The sequence below is a fragment of the Phoenix dactylifera genome, chromosome 8 (assembly GCF_051530095.1).
Source record: "Phoenix dactylifera cultivar Ajwa chromosome 8, Ajwa_hap1_PhDact_Kaust_v1.1, whole genome shotgun sequence".
Taxonomy (NCBI): domain Eukaryota; kingdom Viridiplantae; phylum Streptophyta; class Magnoliopsida; order Arecales; family Arecaceae; genus Phoenix; species Phoenix dactylifera.
In genome coordinates this window covers 18,153,997-18,174,550 of record NC_143197.1, presented here as the reverse complement: position 1 = coordinate 18,174,550, position 20,554 = coordinate 18,153,997, and the positions used below count along the sequence as shown (strand labels likewise).

Genomic DNA, 20,554 nt, shown 5'->3' with positions numbered 1-20,554 from the left:
CGTTCGTCGCTCCATTCAATCAAGTGCATAGTGTAAAAGTATTTTTTATTTTTTGAAAAAAAGTTGATATGGATACTAGGTGGAAGATTCACAGCAAGTTATCACAACATGAAAGGTTGTGCCTCCAAATGTAGCAACTCATCCATTAGGCCAGACAACCTGAATCGGTCAAGCTGAAATTATGCACATCAACCAAAAGCTTACTGTTGCAATTTTGGAGAGAATAAATTACTAAAACACAACCAATAAGCCCATCACCTGCAAAGATTTCCCTCTAGCATCAACATTGGAAAACAAAAACCAGTTTTGGCAGATCATGATCAACCGGCAGTGCCCCATAGAATGTTATCACAGAACATGGCCCAAAAACCCTTGCATCAAAATTTTGACAGCTATTAAAATGCGAAATATTCAGTTTTTTTAACGCTCGTCGAGACAGTAAATAGGGAAGAATACTTCATGTGACCATACAATACTGCAAATTGAGAGTTTTTAAGTAATCTGCTTCTCTCATAGACCACCAAGATAAAGCATAAGTACACTTACAAGAGTTAATACTGGTCCTAAACACGAGAGATAGAGATAGAGAGAGAGAGATAGAGAGAGAGAGAGAGAGAACAAAAGAATAGAAAAAGAAGGGTATTAGCAAAGTTCCACTTGCTGCTGCTACTGCTAGTGTGGCTGAAGATGCATAGCCTGTTCTTTCAAGCATCTGGGCCCACCAAATCAATGATTGACAGGGCACTGAAAGCTACCTGCTCAAATAATTATTGATTCTCCTACAAACCACTCTAATAAAAGGAAAAAAGGGGGCAGAAAAATAGCAGCAACAAACCACCCCAAAATAAAGAGGATGGATAACAGCGAAGGATCCAGATTACATGAAGACATTGTGTGATGTAAGGTATCTTTCTTTTAACCCCATGGCTGAAAAAAACTAAAATGACCAAAGCTTGCAAGATCCCTGATGTAAAAAGCAAAATGTGCGAGGGCAAAAGGAGATGCATGAACGGTATACACTTTGATGACAGAGTAAGTTACAGAAAGCCAACTTTAAATGTACAATATTAAACATGAAGCCATGGTACGCAGGCTTGACCATTAGCGGGAAAAAGATAAAGCTGTGCATACCATAATGGCCTGCGATGCTCCAAGTAATTTACAGGTTAAGTTAATTTAAGCCGCAATCCTTTATGCTAATCACGTCATTTGTCTCCCTGCAGACAGTAAAAAATAAACACTTTTAACACCTGGATAATTCCAATTCTAAACAGACCATCAAATGATTGACAATGCATTAAAGTAAACAGGCTCTACAACTGAAGCATCATTCAGCTAGAATGAGAGCTTATGCGTCATCAAGATTTCACAAGAGAGAGTAGCGTATACTGAAGAGACAATATAGATTTGTTTTAGCCCGAAGACCAAACCTGATGTGAAGACAGCTATACTGGAGATTCTGGGGGTGGGAGAGCAGGAGGGCACGTTAAGGTATTTGGGAGTCCCTATCTCTGGGCAGCGTCTGCGCAGCAGTGATTGTACCCCTCTTGAGATCAGCATCCGGCATAGGCTGGAGGGGTGGCAGATACACTCTCTCTCCATGATGGGCAGGATTATATTGGTACGGTCAGTTCTTTCCTCGATCCCGATTTATTTATTATCTAACTCTCTTATACCGGCAGCTACAGTTAGGAATATTGAGCAGATCTTCAGGGATTTTATTTGGGGAAGGACTGGAGGCAAAAGGGGTATCCATCTTATGGCTTGGGAGGTTGTATGTCAGCCGACGAGATATGGTGGCTTGGGTGTGCAGTCCTTGATGGCGAGGCGTGAGGTTCTAGCTGCACGACACGCTGCTAGAGTGGTGTTGGAGCCTGATGGCATGTGGTCTTCACTTATGAGGGCCAAGTATGGCGATCCAGTGCCGGGTGCCCGGTCGGGGCGACGCCACTCACCGATATGGAGGGAGATTTGTGCTAGAGCAGGGTTGGTGCTCCCGGCGATTAGATGGGCCATTGGTGATGGTCGATCTATTGATGTGTTGGAGGACCGGTGGGTGACGGAGCAGCCTATGAGTAGACTTCCGATTACAGTGGACACATCGAGGTTAGCCGGTCTCAGGGTCAGTGACTTGATGGAGCCGGAGGGGGACCACTGGAGGATGGAGCTGATCAGGGAGGCTTTCGGGGAGCAGTTGGCGGAGAGGATCCTGGCCCTACCTATTTTTGCCCAGGGAGGGGCGGACAGATTAGTCTGGATGCCGACAGGGCGATCGCAGGTGCGAGCCAGGGATATCCATACTTTTTTGAGCCGAGAGCCAGTACGACAGATAGAGGGAGGTTGGATCTGGAGGATGCGGATTCACCCGCGTGTGGCGCTCTTCATCTGGAAGGTAGCGTGGGGCTGCCTACCGACCAGGAGCTTACTGGCGCGGCGAGGGGTGCGGATCACTCAGTGCTATCATGAGTGTACGGAGACTGAGGAGACGATGGATCATGTTCTTTTGCAGTGCCCCAGAGCTAGGGGCATTTGGAGTCGATCGCCCACACTGTTACCCCATTCAGTCGAGTCGACACAGGACTTGATTCATTGGTTGAGAGCGGCTTTACGGCGGCCTAGCACAGTTGAGGCCGGGATCCAGGGGGCATATTTGGCTCATTCTATCTGGCTGGATAGGAATGCCGGCATTTTTGAGGGCAGGCGGTTTCCCCCGCAGATGGTGGTGGACAGAGCCATGCGTCTTGCTAGGGAGGTTTCTTCCGCTGCTGTTATTTTTCCTTCTGAGATGGCCAGGGACACCTGGGGTACTCTTTCTGCTGTCACAGCGCCCAGGTTCGCCCTAGTCTCTTGGGTACCCCCACCCCTTGGTCATCTCAAAGTGAATTTTGATGGTAGTAGGTCGGCTGATGGGGTGTCAGGAGGAGTTGGCTTTGTTATCAGAGACCATCTCGGCAGCTTGATAGCAGCTGGTGGACGCCGCGCGCCGGGATTTACCGTAGTTGGTGCGGAGCTACGGGCTGCCTGTGAGGGGATATCCTATGCGAGGCGGGTACTACGTGCTGAGCACATTTGCCTTGAGGGAGATTCCTCTGTGGTGATAGAGTGGATTCGGAGAGTGGACAGATATGGAGATGATCATCCTCTCATCCGTGAGATTCGGAGATTGGCTCGGGAGGCGAGAGTCTTCCAGGCTTCACATGTTTTTCGGGAGGCGAACAGTGCAGCAGACTGGGTCGCCTCCTTTGCCGCTCGGCACTCCGGAGAGGTCATCTGGACTTCGTCAGGAGATATTCCCTCTACGTTGTACTCGTTACTTTATTTTGATATGGCTGGATGTACTCAATTTAGAGCTATATGAATTGCCGTTTTCACCAAAAAAAAGAGACAATATAGAAGATGTACCCAAAAAAAGGAGAGAACATAGAATCCTTTTAACATTAAAACAAAAATGATCCATTTGTCAGTGCATTTGCCTTGGAAATCCAAGTACACTTACGGATGGATAACCGCAAAGTTACATGTTCGATCACAACAGCACTTCATTATACTGTCACATTAAAAATTGACTCCAATGTGGCTACGTTAAAATTAATATAATAGCCACAGAAAGTAGTCTCTCTTCTTCTTTCTCTCTTTTTTTTTTCTGAGAATACGATGGTTATTCACCACCACCACTCAGGTTCTTGCTTAGAAAGGTACCAACTAACAGAGTTATCAACTGTTGGAACCATCAGAAATGGTCAACCATAGCAATCATGGCAAAATCTTGATATCTTGACTTGCTTTTATGGGTTTAGCACATGATTTCTCTAAAAAATATCTACAGAAGGCACTACCAGATGTCCTCTTTGTCCGAGGACACTAAACAATTTTTCAGAACATGTGTGAATAACATACTGACATGACCAACAGTGAGGGCAACTCTCTGTGACATCTTTTTATTTAATTTTATGCTTGTCTTTAGGATTGTGTTAATTTCTTTAACGCAATGAAACAACTATCACAGCATTTTTTTTTGTTCCATTAAAACAAAATACATGTCTAAGACGACTAATGATTTGTTTAGAGGGAATAAAATTCTTATTTGAAAGCTCAGGCTAAGTCAACGTGTCACTACAAAACAAATGAAAAACAATCTAGTTTTAGAAATTGGGTTTTCCAAGTGCATTTAACTGGGCCTTCCAGACAACATCCAAGATTTGCTTTATATCTTTCTATACTACAAATTAACTTCTGATTTTTATTTCAAAGCTTGAGAAAGAAACTACAAATAAAATATTTATAGCTATTTACTGAAAACCAGAATTTTGGGTTGAAACCGTGAGTAAAAAGCATGAAGTTTCAGGCCAAAATGATGCAATCTTCTGCAAAAAGTAAGCTCAATTACAGCAGATACTGTTGATATGTTAAAAAAAGAACTTAAGAGAACAAGTCCTTTTCCTTCTATTACTCTAAGCTCTACTATAATAATCTTAAGTATCGTAAGAGAAGACTTGACTAAAAAGAAAAAATTCAAAAATTAGCAAGCACATATTCCTCAGGAACCCAACATTGTAAGCCACCAAAATCACTTTAAAAGACAAGCTTAAAAACTAAAGCTTTCCCAACTAAACCATTACCAAAAGTAGGATATCTGGAGAATAATTCTATTTAAAATGTCAAAATAATCCACTAGTTCACCCCCTTTTTGCACTGACATGGCAGTTGGAGGTATCCTCTCATCCTGCCCTTCATGCACTATCATGCCACTTCATAAAGCATGTGCATGTGTATTGCTGTTTCACATGAATAGATCAAAAATTCAGTACTGGGATTATAAGAACATAGAATACATGTTTCAGGAACCCAGAGGTAGTGCAGGGGGTGCAATACTAAGTATTTACAGCTCAAACCGGCTCTCATCACAGCCTGTACCACCATGTACCAAAAAAGCATGCTTGTCATGGCAGCCGCTACATTAGTATAACATCATACCATATTTGATCCGTATGGGACCATACCTTGATAATCTGAACCTTGACACTGAATACCCGGCCACCTCTCAAATGACTTGCTACAAGAGCCCAAATTTCTAAAATCAGCAAATAAGGACCCAACACAGGTCTTTCTAGCACCCAAAAACCTCCCACTCTTTTCTGCTAATATGTGATCTTCTATCTTGATTGCATCAATCATCCCACAAATGATGCAAGCATGATGCACAATACATGAATGCTTGATAGTTTATCTGAACTCCTAGCTTCATATTACATTGTTCTTGTAACCTCCCCCTACCACCAGAAAACCTCCCACATGATCTCATCAAGTCATCATCTAAGACTCCCAATTTGTTATCATCTGAATTTTAATAATACCTCAGCCGAAAACAAACTCACTAACTAGCCTTCCTATACAAAGCCCATTCAAGGTAATGCAGCGGTCCTGTCACCACTAAAACACCAAATCAATTACACCCCAAAACCAAATGAAGCCAAGCTAAGTGTCATAACCATCGACCATCAATTATAAAGATATCTCATGCAAACTAGAGGCCTTCATATCTTACTACATATAAAAGTCTGAGATCTAAAAAATGCCAAAATTTCAATCATATCCTTTCTTCCCATCTGTCAACCTATTTTCAAAACCATCTTTTTCTAAAGTTCTCTAGAAATGCCGCTTCTATTTTTTTCCCTTAGGTTGGAACCCCCAGATCATTTCTCTTTATTTTATTCCTTTTGTTTCTCTCTCCTTTTCTCCCTTATTTTATTTTACTTCCTTTCACCCAATATTTCAATAACAATGTTTTCAGTTATAAAAGATCTTATCAAAATTGTTATTGAATGTTATAATGGCCTTTATTTGCCCCAACCTATGTCATTTAGAGTTATCTTTTATTAAAACAGCAACTGTGATAAAAGCCCTTATAATTAAAAAAATAGCAGACAATAGCTTAAAAAAAAGATGTTATATCTAACTCCTTCCTTTCCCCCAAGGTAAGGCATCAGTAACAAAATTATTCCATTATAACAGCCATTACCTGAACCAGTATTGACCATTATAATGGTTATAATGGTCATTATCTACACCAAACTATGGGACTCGGAGCTACTTACGATTAGAAAAATAGCTGTGATAATGGTCATTATATCAACATTGTAACAGAAAATAACAGAAAAATAATGATGTCATGTTTTACTCCTTTTTCCCCTAGGGTTCAAGTAACAGCGTTATTTTGATATAACAAACCTTATTGAAATTGTTATTGACCGTAATAATTGTTGTGATGGCCATCATTTGGCCCAACCAATCTGATTAGGAATTATTTATTATTAAACTAACGATCATGATAACAGTCATTGTAACAGCATTCTGACAGAATCTGTCATTAATCGAACAAACATTGTGAATTAAACCAAACCCCTCTTGTCACATGGCGTGCTAGTTGTGGCTGTGTACTATGAAGTTCTCTTTTTTTGGTACTAGGATTAGACCCCATATAAATACTTCTCTAAATAATTGAATGCAGAAAATTTTGCCAAAAAACTTTGACAAATTCCATTTTCAATTTACTCCAATATTAGAATAAAAAAATTTAAAAAATAAATATAATCAAACGAAAGGAAAGTCGCTCAATAGTTGACGTACAGAATAATGTATTCTTGCATGTGCATGGCACATAATCGATTAATGCAAAATATTTGTGGCAAGTCGCAACACCATCAAAGGCAACAACTTGATTGAGCATCCCTCACAAAGTAAACAAATTTCTATAGCCATCGCCATCGCTGCCATCATTACATCATCCAGTCTACATAAGCATCCACTTTGTACCCTTGCTTCGTGGAAGAAACAAAAGCTCCTCATTCTACAGTTGAACTACATATGGCACGATAAAAGTGAAATTTCTTGTTTCTAGAGACAAGGTAAACCATAACCTCTACTGCTGTAATGCAAGATCCTTGGACAAACAACTAATTTCATTCTCCACGGGTCCCATCTCCACCACATATTCAGTTGAATGATATAAGCTAAAAGACCAAATGATCCATAATAGAGATCTAGATATCATGACCAGATCCGATCTAAGCAACAGGATGGTTTAAAGCCATTTAAATCTCAACAGATAGGTCAAGAATTATATTATCCCGACATAAATTCACATCCACCTTCAATCAAATAGACTTGAAATATAACCCCTAAAAACCTTGTACAGTTAATGTTGTTTTGCTTATTCAGCTTCCTCAGAGTTAGCTTACATCAAGAAGAAAGGTAGAAAAGCATAACCAAGATGCTGTTACTTTCTTAGTATGCCTTTGCAGCAAACCATGCACAAAGGGACTTACATTTAATGACTAATGGGCTGGGTTTCTACCTAACTTTCTGCCGCATTGTAAAACCACATGCTGAACTCGACTTGAAACATGAATCATTAGAGCTCTAGACAATTCAAACAAATGAAAGGAGATACTAAAAAGCATTTCACATGTAAACAATTCCAATGCTCCTCCAGTTTAGAAAAAGAAAATACCTATTTCTATATTTTTCATTGTTTACAGTCAAATCAATTAACATGGCAACAATAATAGAATCTTATTCTCTTCACATGTGGATGATCCACTTGTTTCCCTCATAAGAGTAAAGCAGGTTCCCTAGACAAACCACTAATAAATAAGCTAACTTCTGATGCCACTAAGTTACAAAAAACAAAATTATTTCCAAAAGGTTATTCTAGTAGTTTTCTAGATTTTCAGCATGTGGGTGGACAGATGCAAAGAAAAAAAGATGGGGGTGGTTGGTAAATAAACTTCACAATTTGCAACTAGAACATCTTTAAGTTACTAAATGGTTCTAATCTATATAACATCTACATTATCCATATTAAAATAACTATTAGCATAGCACAGACAAAGAACAAGAGTCAGATTCAGAAATGTATCCAACTCATGGGAGAAAATCACAGTTTTAATTCAAGTATTTAATTAATTATTATATTCTAGAATGGAATATGTAAAAAGGTATCTTGATTGTTCTTTCATTTTATATGTTTTATCTCAGATAACCACTACAATGCCACTCTTGGTTACACAAATAAAAGTGGTAGCATATATGTTCAAAACATTGTTGCCTAGATATGTTACACTGAAGTCAAGTGTCTAAGGGTGTGAACTGGGGCTTGCCCCAGCGGTCACACCCCTCTACTTAGCAACCAGTAATTCTAGGTTTAATTCTCAGATGGCACATCCCCAAAAATCTGGATCTAGGTAATTATGATTTGGGTAGGTCTCCTTCCCTTCTCACAAAAAAGGGGTGTCCAAGTGTTAAGAAAAATCTTAGATAGCAACCATAAAAAACTCAGACACAAGAGAATGGCCATATACACATGTTTGTATCCATGCATGCGTATAAATATATCTAGGTGTGCATAAAAATGTCAACATACACTCATGTCCTTATATACACAACAATTCCAAAGGACACACTGAAATCAAGATAAAGGAGTGAAGGGGCAAAAGAGTGGAGGATTCTTTCAGGAGGGGTTGGGAACAACCTCCTGTGGGTCAGCTAAGAAAGGGTAACAAGCATGCCTCCTCGCCTTGCTGGTTCAGCAAAGATCACAGGAAGGAAAAACATGAGAGAGGAGAAATTGATTGCAACAGCAGCTAAAAAGCTTAAAAGATGATAAGGAGAAAGGCTTCAAGGCTTATGCGAGTGCCTTTTCTTCTTTCCCCTTCCCACCTAGCACTAAGAGGGACATAATCATGGCCAAGGCAAACACATCCCTTTTTTTTTCACCATTTTCCAGCTTGGATGTGAGTATACAATATCCTTTTTTTTTTCTTTTCATTTCCTCCTCCTTTGTGTCATTTGAACCACATTGGATCTTTCCCACCCCCCCACCCCCCCTGGGGGGCTGGCCCTCACCCCATTATTGGTTAAGGCAAGCCATGGGAACTATGATATAAATGTGTCCACAGTTTGTCACAACCATGACCCATGTGCCGTGTTGTATCAAGGTGGGGATCTTTGTTGCCAGAATCTAGAAGGGTTGCAGGTGCAAGGAAGCAAATACTTTAGTAAAGAAGCACATAAAAGTAGGTGCAAGTTGGAGATTGTTGGGAAGATTCCAAAGAAGTGCATCGCCATAGGTAGAAAATTCAGGCTACTAAGGTGGGGACGTGACAGGAGACCCCAAATCTTCCATATCCGGGGTAACACTGATAAAGAAGGTTTAGTGCTAGTAAATATTGTTATGATTCTAGTAAATTTGGTAATGATTCAAAGACCTTAAATAGTGGTAATGCATAAAAAATCATTAATTATAATATTGATTATTTGCCATCTTTATTTTCTCTTGCATGGAAATACATCTTCCTAATAGAACTTCCAAACCTAGCTCAAGAACAAAAGTCACATGATATTTCACACGCTTTTAACGCCTCCGTCCTCCAAGAATACATAAATACCATTTTCAATTATCGTGAGATATGTGAGAGCTACATTCCACCCGTTAAAATCACTTGATCCTACATAACCACAAACCAAGAATCTGATACATACTGAAAGTGTCTAATGCGTATCCAACTTGCAGATACGTGTTGACACAGATTTTACAGGATAGACATGAGCAGCAAGGTAACATTGCCAACTATCCTGAAAGGTTGTGCAAATATAAAGAAGAAGAAGAGAACATTTCAAATAGGTTAAACAAAAGTCAACAAAACATTAAAAATTATAACCAGTAAAAAGATAACATAATAGATTGTCATGGATGTTAGTTTGGTCCTAGGAAAATAAGGGATAATATTCTTCAGATTTATAGATGGTGAATTCCCATGTAAGTTCATTACTTCATACAGAATCAAATAAAAAATATAACTAATGCATGCACTTTAGTTGTTTTTAATTTAATCGAGATACAAGATTCCTAGAAGTCCATATTGAATTGCAAGGAAATACGCAATAAGCATAATCATAACCATGAACAGGCTAAATCAATGTCAGTTTTAAGGATGCATACTCATGATTTATTTTTACCAAGGACTTCTAGCTATGCCAACTTAATTCTAACAGCCCATTCAACATGAAAATTTAAAAAAAAAAAATCACTTACCCCTTAAGCTTGTCCAGATCCTTCCTTGGACTCTGACCTGCACTTGGCATGGACAATGGGGCCCAATTGAGACCTGTCTAAACCTTCAGTATATCCATCTCGAGCATACAAATATACAGCCCCTCTGTACATCCACTCCTCAGCCTCATCACTATAAAAATCCTCAAAAGGCTCCCCGCATAATGCACACACATTCTGATTTTCATCTGCCGGGACTGCCATTTCTTTATCTTCCCTCTTCTCTGTAACAGTTTCGGTAGGCAAAAAGCCAGGAACAACATCATTTCCAAGTGTTTCTGCCCCACTAAGCCATTCCTTTGCACTTACAAACCATTTGCGAGATGGCTTTTGCTTACGATTCTTAGACATTCGGTTTTTAGTCACATGCCAATCCATGTGACTGCTGTGCTCTTCTTGGCACTTGAAACGCAAGCCACATGTTGTGCATTGCCTTGGAAGATCAGTATACAAAGCATTAATCACAGATTCATGTCGCACCTTAAGAAGTTCAGCATTAAATTCAACTCCAACAGAATCCTGTACAATTAGATTGTATGGTTAAAAAACCTAGCAGTTATTTACCCTAAATCAGAGAAAAGCATACAACGACACAAAATAAAGAAGATAAGTCACAAATTGTGGCACCTGAGATTGGGCTGGTGGTGTCAATGAAATCAAACCCTGTGCCATAAGAGTACTAATCAGGCCTGAAAATGCACCCGCAGGCGAGCTAGATATCATAGAGCCAGTATTTTGCAACACAGGTCCCATCTGTGATGAGGCAGGAGGTGGTCCTGGAGGCAAAGGGGGTAAAACACTTGCATTTACATGTAAAGAGGTATCAGGCATACTGTTCACTCCCACAGAAGGTAGCCCAGATAAGTGGTTAGGTACATGATTTAAGGGCTGAGCAACCATTTGAGATGAAAGCTGAGCTGACGCAGGCAGAATAATGCTTCCGTTAGACTTCTGAGACTGAATTTGCATAGTAGTGCCTTGTTCCTGACTCTGTTGATTTGAATGAGCTAAGCCAGGCTGTTGATATGGTACTTGGAGTAACTTATTTGAGTTCAATGTTTTTCTATCAGCAGTGTCATTCTGATACTGAGACAAATACAAAAATGATTCTGGCCTTTGGTTTGGTATAGGCTTGTGAGCTTCCACATCATCAAAAGGACTTTTAAACTGCTTTTGATTTGGAGGAATAGGTAGTAGAGGCAGCTGCTGATTATTATGAACAGAAGGCCGTACAATTGGAGGAGGAGGGGGCGAATGTGGTCTTTGTGCCAAATGCCTCTCTAATGTGGATGTGTCCACATCAAAAGGGTCAGAATGGGAGCTTGATAACCTCGAAAATGGCACTTCCATATCTGTTGTATGTTCATATGGACTGGGCAATTTATTGCTGACTAAAGATGTTATTCCACTTGCTGCAACAGGCATCTGATGAGCCCTTCTTCGTGATCGTGGACTAAGGTTATGCTGTGAAGACTTTGGAAACATGTATGGCAACTTTCGAGGCTCATGAGTGTGGTGAGAACCCTGATAGGGTGGCAACCAATCATTCTGACTTACTGTGCTATCCAAGTACTTCCTATTCATTGATCCATGAGCTGGCTGCAAGAATATGTTACCCAAAACTGTAAGTCCAACTATTCAAGATGGTTTATTAATAATAGCTAAATCAATCAAAGGCATTGCAAAAGAACTCAGTAAATTTGAACTAGCAACCAATTTGATGTTTGAAGTGGAGACAAAAAGGGCAAAAAAAACTTACAAAATACAATTACAAAAGTATGAAACAGATGCTTAGGGTGAGATCAAAACGCTGTAGAATGTTCAAAATGATGGTAATTATCTAACCTTTCATTGCATAAAGCAAAGAAAATAAAAAGAAGGAATTAAATATTTCTTCATAAGCCAAGTATCTTGAAACCACCAAGATAACACATGCCTAACCCTAAAGCATGCATACAGATGATTCTGCCAAAGTTCATAGAATTTGTCAATAAAGAGAATTAGCATTTTGACCAAGGTTAGTCGTACCGGTTGAAACTATACTGTACCAATATGCAGTCTTGTACCATACTAACATTAGGTACGTCTCGTCGTCTCATACCGTACCGCATACCGACACTGTAATAGGATGGTATTGGTACAAGATCTAGTACCAGTAAAGGATCTAGTACCGAGACGACAAATCTTGATTTTGACTATTGTCAAATATAATGGACTTAAATCAAACCATTATAAAAAAAGATCTTATCACATGATAGAAATTGCATACAAAGATCCTTCCACATCTAAACAAGAATATATTTATGAGCTGCAGATAGACCAAGGAACCATGCAATCTGACCATATTAAGGATGTACGCTGACTGCAATTTATCTACTACTATTAGATCTCAAAAATTTTAATGACAGGGCAGGCTTGAATATATAGCTAGAACTAAGGACCTAGATACTTCTTTTAATGGCAACAGTACTAAAATAACGATGCAGAATAAAAAGCCAAGAACCATACACCAAATACAGGTATCCTATCTTCAATGGTATTAGCAGGATCACCAACTGCAGGCAGCTGAGCTTGGCCAGGCCAACTGCGCCTTCCAGAATCATGATCCAGCAGCGAAGCATCTGGTCTAGTTAAACCAGCTCTTGTGCTCAAGCTTCCAGTACTGGGCCCAAAGGGTGGCAGGCTGTTTCTTCTGCTTCGATCAGATAAAGTTGGGCTCATATCCTCCCAAACATACTCTTCTTCCTCAGAATTCTTCCATTTTCTAGAAGCTCTCTCACTGGCCACGCTATTCACATCAAGCCGTGGTACCTTTGGAAGCTTTTCAAGAGAAAAACTTTTCCCTGTATAATTTCCATATGCATCAATGAGTTCTCTTGAGCGCTGCTTGGCATATCCATTATTAAGGTTGAATGCCATGGAAGCTTGTATTTGCTGGGCACCATCATCAAAAGGCCGTCTCCTCTCAAGCCAACCATTCTGACTAGTCCCTCTGCCAGGTCCATATACAAATCCTGAATGAGATGGAGAAGCCCTTTCACGCATCCTCCTGGGAGAGGTATCTCTTGAGAATCTGTCAACGGGTGGTGATATAGACTTTCGTGGTCCAATTATTGGAGGTGGTGAAGGCCTTGAAATCTTGATCTTTAATTGACGAGTTGGACCTTCCACTTCAACCATGGAGGCTGTGCATGTGGCTGCAGTTTGTGGTGAACCTGTTCTTGCTACCCCTGGTCGTGCAGGAAGCACCTCAGGATGATCAATATTGTACTCACTGCATTGCATGGAAGATTTCTTCCCATAAACTTGTAAACTGGAAGAAACTCCTCTAACGTGTTCAATGTCCTGTGAAGATAACAACATTGTCAAACTATATTATAGTTGCAATGAGTCAAACAAGAAGACAACAAAGACCCACTTCTTGTCCATACATTTCTATGCAAGAATTTTAAGACTTAAACTATGAAATACTCGTGGGTTATGAATTCCATAGTGAGGAAATTTCTGAGTAATCAAAACGAACATAAAAGATAATAGTTTTCAGCATAACAACAACAACATCAACAACTTAAGTAGCTGCTTCACAAAATTTCACAGCTTAATGCAAAGCTAAAATTTTCCCCTCCCATCTGTTACATTTATAAACACCTGCTGTTCATGCAGACTCCACTTGGTATTCTTACCTCTCAGTTGGACCTCTCTATTTCTCCTCCCTATTTCAGCCAAACTTTCTGTAGTTTTTGTTATTTAATTTACACCATTCATCAAACCTCTCTCACACAGTATGATGCATCACCAAGTAAACAATGATCTTGATGAGATGAATGCAACAAAAGGAATAAATGATAAAGAAAAATTTAGTTGCAAAACAGTCTTCAGAAGTCAACTATTTTGAAAGCTTTATTGCACCATTATTTATCAACAATAAAATTGAGGCCTATTTAACCTTATCATTTGAAAACAAATTTCTGTAATAGGTGCAAAAAGTTTCGTAGAAGAACCACCAAGCTTGTTTTCATGAAAAACTTCATCTCTTCTACGCAACTGCCTCATTCTTATAGTAAAATACATATCATGTGGTATCAACAAGATGTACAAGCATGTCTAGAGGAGTTTCTAACTCTATGCCATCAAGGAAGCAATAAAATCAAGAAAAAAAAATTCTTCCAAAATTCATTGTACTTGCTGGAAATGATTCAAGTGAGATTCACTCCATTAGATTGAGGTTTATAATATGAATCATGAATGCATTGGTATGTTGAACTATTTCCCAAATGAGGAGGTAACTTATTGTCTGAGACTCTTTCTCAAATAAACTACGAATGGTTCATGAAACCTGGCTTGAAGGAAACCAACTACTCAACAGGTCCTCAATCATTTCCTACTATTCTTTTTTAAGGGAATCCACTTCCTTGAAGTTCAACGAGGAATCTGTTTCCTTCCATCTTCTCATTTTGCTTTAACTTTGAGGATAACAGGGTTCTTCTATTGCGTTAGTTCCTTGAAGATGAGAAAACATAGTAGGGGCAACCATTTCCTTCATCTGTCTTCTTTTTTTGCTTTTGTCATGTTCATCCTTTGCATTTCTAGAAATGATTAAGCTGTATTCAATTTCCAAACACAAGGGAAAAGAAACATGTGCAAGGCAAAGATGACTTTCTATGTACTTGTATAGCCCACAACTACAAGTCATCATCAGTTTTATTTATCAGTTTGCACCTCAAGCTTAAAATAATGAATGAAAAAGTTTCAACAATTTGTTAAGAGATATAAGGAGAATCACGAAGAGAGGGCTTGGAACCGCACATGAAATTTTGGAGAAGCTCCTTGCCATCCTTTCGAGCCCTCTGATGCACGTCCCTCCATTCGCTCCCCATCAAAATCAGTAGTATGCACCTTATCATGACCGTCTGCTGCACACATCTGCATCACAACAGCTGATACTCAGTCAATTAAAAAAAAAAAATGAATAAATGGTTGCAGATCCCAGAAAAAGAGAGCTCAGATATTTCTTGCCGCCCTTTCATGTAAAGAGCTGGTTTCTTGCGAGTATAAATGAACATGAAGGATGATTTTTAGTCTACGGCTACACATCTCCACTCATTTCCTGCTTAGTTCTCCAGACCCATGTGAGAATCAGGGAGCAGTGCATACATGCAGTGGCTGGGTGTGGCTGGGTGTCAGTTGCAACTGGATCATTTCCAGAGCACGACATCAGCATTCACTAACTGCCCCATCAGCAGTCAGGAATGCAGCAGTGAGGTCTAACACTTTTCTTTTTTCAACAATCATAAACATAAGATAGAGGACAGGGCTTAGAGTACAAGTTTGATTTGGAATGTCTAGGTTAACATAAAGAATCGGAGTCACTTCATCTATAATAATTGGCTTTGCATATCCTACTTCACCATCTCCTACTTGAAGATGGGCCTCTAGCACATAGTTTTCAGATCCCATTCTTTTACTCCTACTTGTTTCTCTTCCTGTCTCTCAACCGCTCCTACTATCTTCAATAGGGTCTACAACTCCACATTTAATAACATCATCGTATCACTTATAAGACCTTGCATGATCACCTTTTTTATCCCTTTGACTTTACCCTAACCTTTACTCAATTAATCTAAGTTGTGTAGCAAATTTGCAAGTATTACCAAGGCAAGCTTGATCGCAAGTGTTTATGTATTACTCAAGGGGAATGAGAAACAAAATAACCAATAAATTCCTTTGTCGGTGGTAGCAAGCCGAGGGGCGGCAAAATATGACCCGACCCGCCAACCTGACCCGTATTCGACCCGCCATAAACAGGTTTGAATTTGGCCTAAACAGGTTATAGTCGTAAACATGTTGACACGTTTAACCTGTTTATTAATTAGATCGGATACATATTTTAGATGTCTGACCCGTTTAACCCGTTTAACCTATAAATATTTCCGTATCCCTTACGAGTCACGGCCACAGTTTCCCCCTTTCCTCTGTTCATCATCACCTGCAAACCCTTGAAGGCACTCCCCCACACGGGAATCCTAGCCCCCCGATCCTTCCAAAGAGGCGATTGAATCGTTTCTTTATCATCGAATCTTCGATCGGAACCCATCGCCACGCCCGATTGGCGCTCTCGTCGTCGTCACTCGAGTTCCTCCGGATTTCTTCTCTTCCTCGTCAGCGAGATAGGGTTTCAAGAATCCGAGAGATATAGGATTTTTCCAGCATGAGGTTGGATGGATGAAGGCTGCCGGAGCTCTGTAGCAGAGTGCAGAAAGGTCGAGTACAAGCGAACCCGATAGTCCAGGCTAAGAGGCCGACCGCCGCTAGGAGGAGGAGGGCGTTGAGGAACAAGGCGCCTCCGGTGAATGAGAACCCAGTGAACACGTCCGCCGAGCCGAGGGAGGAGATCAGGTTTCTGGAGGGCGAGGGTGAGGTCGGAGGGTTGGTTGAGGACGGGATTAAGGAAGAGGTCGGCGAAAGGAAGATGGATGACGGCGATAGTGGGGCAAGGAGCGCCGATAAGCTCCCCGATGGGGAGGACGAGGGAAGCACGGCACCCCTTCCGGAAAAGGTCGGCCTCTTCTATTTTCTTCTGTTTATTTACGGTAATGTTTGGTCTTTGCGTTAGGAGTAGCAGATATGGTCCGCGAGGAAGAAATCGTGGAATTTTTTTGAAGTTCTGCGTGTTTGTTCTTGGTTTTTTCTCTGAATATAGGTTAAAACAAGTCGGGTCAAGATGAATTAGGCTAAACAGGTTAAACAGATCGAGTCGGATTGGGCAAACAGGTTACCTATTTATTAAATAGGTTAAACGGATCAGATCGGATTACTTGTTTATTAAACATGATAGGTTCAAGTTGTAATTCCTGACCTGTTTAATAAACAGGTCGGGTTCAGATCGAGTTCACGTTTACGATGTTCTGACCCGACCCGTTTATGTTCGACCCGACCCGATTGCCACCCCTAATGCAGGCCCCTATCCCCACGAGGATTTGGACCTAACATAATTCACCATGTATGTGGTTCCATACCTATATTAATTACTGTTAAAGAATAATTGAAGAATCCTAACCTAGTTGCCCAAAGGGATGGACAATTACTTTCTAGTTAGCTCCTTATCTCATAGATAGAAACTCTTCTGACTATCAAAAAATTTAGAGCATTTTACATCTCTTTAACCATGAGTAGACTAAGTAGATATTTCTCAAAAACATTAGTAGATGGTATGGTGACATAGGCAAATAGATCTTACCAAAGTTGGATGTTTCAACTGCTGTCGTGCTTCTAGGTACTTAGGATTTACATGAATGCCATGAGATGGACGAGAAGATGGAGATTCAGAGTGCCTTGTACTTGACATTCCTGATGATTGTTTGTTCTCGGTAGGAGAAAATTGGAGTTCATCCTCAATCTTACGAAGTACTGATAAAGGGAAGACCTGGAACCAAGTCCCAAAAAGGTGGCGCATGGAAGGATACTGGGTGGGATGGACTTGATTATATGCCTCACAAAACACCTTGCAATGCACAAAAAACGAGACCCCAAAATTACACAATGATATTCTCTTAATTCCAATCATAAGCAATAAAAATCAGAAAAATAATAAAGGAAAAGCAATGGCATAGAAACTTATGGTTGAAATAATAAATTAAGAAAATCAGACAATAAAAAAGTTCAATACTAAGTAGGCTTCAGGATTTTGTAGATATTGAATTTAAAGTGTTTGTTTAAATATGTAGGATTAAAGGAGCATAATTATGAAAATAACCACAATGCAACATTAGATATGTGAACTGGATTCCTGCTGGTGCCTAACTCAAAAGTTCAAAATTTTGGCACAAGAACTGAATATCCAGGGTAAAAGGATATCAGAATGATAGAACAGAATGGTCACCTTGGGGAGGCGAGCTGCAAAATATCTCACATAATCACGACCAATGTTCTTCACAATACTATCCAGAAGATACAATGAGGGTAATTTTTGATCTACAGGGACCTGAAAATATAACAATGTAAGAACCTCATTGCATATTAGTAGCAATTGAAAAAAAAAAAAAAGATAGCAGCAGCTGTAACCATACTCTGGAAAAAATATCTACATTACTTGAACCAAGCGTGTTATGGTTTCCAATTATGATGCATACTAAGTTTGCACTTCAGTTCAGCATTATGTTTGATTAAATCATGCATAAAACTGAAAAGGTGTGTGTTTTGCACTATAATTGCATCGCTTCTTTGTGCCGAAAGAGCACTGTATTCATCGAAATTTATTTAGAAAAAGAAAGTTATCAGCATAATAATTAAAACAGCAAATGATATAGTTCACAAGAATCAATACACCAAGAGAAAACATCAAAATTTTCCATCAACCACACAAGTTCTGCGATAAACCAAAAATCTCAACATCATGCGCAAGGTATGTTGACCAAACCGGACAAATTACCATGATCAAATCGTACAAGAAACCAATGGAGCAGGCAACAATTGGAATCAAGAACACCAAGAATTCAAAAGACCGACCTCAAGAATCCGCGCACAGATGGCGTTGGCGATCCCCTCTGCGAACTGGGAATGCTGCCCGGCGATGATGGAGAGATCGGTGATGATTGGCTTCGAGTTGAAGGTAAGCTCCGAGAGGAGCTCCTTGTAGAGACGGACGATCTCGCCGGCGGTATGGGGCGGGGGCGGGGACGGGGGCGGGTCCTCGCCGGTGGCCTCCCGCAGCTCCTCCTCCCTCTCCCGGAGCATGGCACGGAACCGGTCGAGGATCGACGGCGGCGGCCGCGAGGCCGGCAGGGGCTGTTGCTCCGCTGCCGCCGCCAGCCGTGGGGGCCGGTCCCCCGGAGGGAATCTAGGGTTCTCCCGCGAGGAATGAAGCCTCTCCTCCTCCATCGAAGCCCGAATCGGCCTCTCTCGCTCGCTCTCTCGCCTGCCTTTCTTGCCCTTCTTGAACTAAGATTTTGGGGGTTAGGGTTAGGGTTTGGATCGTGAGAGGCCGGGGAGACGCGGAGAGGTAAAAAGGACGACGCAGGGTCCTCGGATTTCCCAAGCGGACTCGGATTCGGAGAAACGGGCGTATTTCCGATTTCGGGAGGAACGGGCGTAATTTCTTTGATGTGGCTTATATTGCTACAACTGGCTTTTTAATGGTGTACTCCGCTGAGCTTGCTCTCGCTCTTGAAGTTGGTTCGTGCGATGGGAGGAGCGGGGTGTGGATGCAGAAAAACGGGGGGTATATTATAAAATTTCCGGACATGAGAAATCTTGTGATGCTTTAGCGTATCATAGGCGTGAATCCGGCCGTCTCTTCCGATTTTTGGGCTTTCGCAGTCCACGAAAAAATTCTGGGCTTTATTACACCGTGCTGATAGGGAGATGATAGCCCATAAAATATCAAGATTTTCATTTTGCGCAAGAGCTCAATTTCCCATAAAATAATTCTGGGCTTTCACCAGCCGATTTGAACTAGAATATCAATATTTAAAATAATTCGAGAAGTCAGACGATATTTTTTAAGCATTTTTTCTTTAAATGAGTTCTATTAGCTGATAAATTTTGAAATCAATATTTAGATATAGTTGTAGTCTTGGATTTACTGTATTGGTCCCAAGATTTTGGCATCTTGGTTCTAGAATATCAGCTAAGATCTTCATAAATCAGAATTTCCTCCAAATTTCTTGACTTATCATAACAAACCATGTCTCCGTTCATCTTTGTCCCATCTATTTAGTGCACATTCAAATAATTGATATCTTGTGATTTAAAAATTTGGGTTGAGTTCGTAAAGTCGCTGGGTATGGGGTACTCGTGACTTGGACTTTTGATCTCACCATTATCCCTATGTTCAACTAGGATTTCTCTTCTCTGAGTTCTTGAAAGATTATAGATAAAGATCTTTGTGTATATTATATGTAGCGGCATTCTAAGTTGAAGCCTTGAAGAGCTATGCAAGATCCCAAAGGCATGACGGTACGTTCCAAGATTGTCTACCTCAAACCTCGCAACTCAAAGTATAGGAGCTTAGAAGAGGGTGAATATTCTTATTAATAGCACTATGGTCGCCAATATACAATCTCCTAGGTAAGGTTGCCAATGAGTCGGGTTGACCCGTGACCCGATCTGTTTAAACTCGATTCGACCTAATTTAAAGAATCTGTGAGGCTGAGTCAAGTTCTAAAATTAGATTCGTTTCATTTTTCAAGTCAGGTCTGGATTTACTAAATTCCAACCTGACCCGTTTGATTTTTGAAGCAATTTGGGATTTCTTATCCTATGACCCCACCCGGCCTGACTTGAACCCGATACACTGCTAGGGCCCATGGAGGTGCTCAAGGGCTTCTAACTCACTATTCCTCTAATTTCTTCTTATGTTTGAGGATGAGGAATGGAAAAGATTGTTTATGTGTACAAATGAATGTCATGAATTTTACATTAAAGCTTAAGTTTGGTTACATTATA

At 40.4% G+C, this 20,554-nt stretch overlaps 1 protein-coding gene across 2 annotated transcripts; it reads right to left on the bottom strand.

Annotated features, from left to right (window-relative positions):
• Positions 1-1,002: 1,002 nt before the first annotated feature.
• On the bottom strand, positions 1,003-19,179 carry LOC103720837 (polyadenylation and cleavage factor homolog 4-like). Of its 2 annotated transcripts, XM_008810758.5 has the most exons (8): positions 18,617-19,179; positions 17,991-18,092; positions 17,349-17,612; positions 14,918-15,034; positions 12,620-13,456; positions 10,739-11,710; positions 10,094-10,630; positions 1,003-1,217 (listed from the first exon to the last, which is right to left on the bottom strand). In XM_008810758.5, exons 1-7 carry the CDS (start codon positions 18,986-18,988, stop codon positions 10,097-10,099), a joined length of 3,198 nt encoding a protein of 1,065 aa, XP_008808980.2. In that variant the 5' UTR covers positions 18,989-19,179; the 3' UTR covers positions 1,003-1,217; positions 10,094-10,096. The 2 variants fall into 2 exon arrangements, with proteins under 2 accessions (XP_008808980.2, XP_008808984.2); XM_008810762.5 differs by lacking the exon at positions 17,349-17,612 and having other exon boundaries at positions 18,617-19,177.
• Positions 19,180-20,554: the final 1,375 nt, after the last annotated feature.

Bases quoted from the DNA above. Each gene is read 5' to 3' on its own strand.
- LOC103720837 (XM_008810758.5), bottom strand. From the start codon at position 18,988: ATGGAGGAGGAGAGGCTTCATTCCTCGCGGGAGAACCCTAGATTCCCT. The intron at 18,093-18,616 runs GTCGGTCTTTTG...TTATATTTTCAG, and splicing joins TCTGTGCGCGGATTCTTGAG to GTCCCTGTAGATCAAAAATT. The intron at 10,631-10,738 runs GTGCCACAATTT...CTAATTGTACAG, and splicing joins CACCACCAGCCCAATCTCAG to GATTCTGTTGGAGTTGAATT.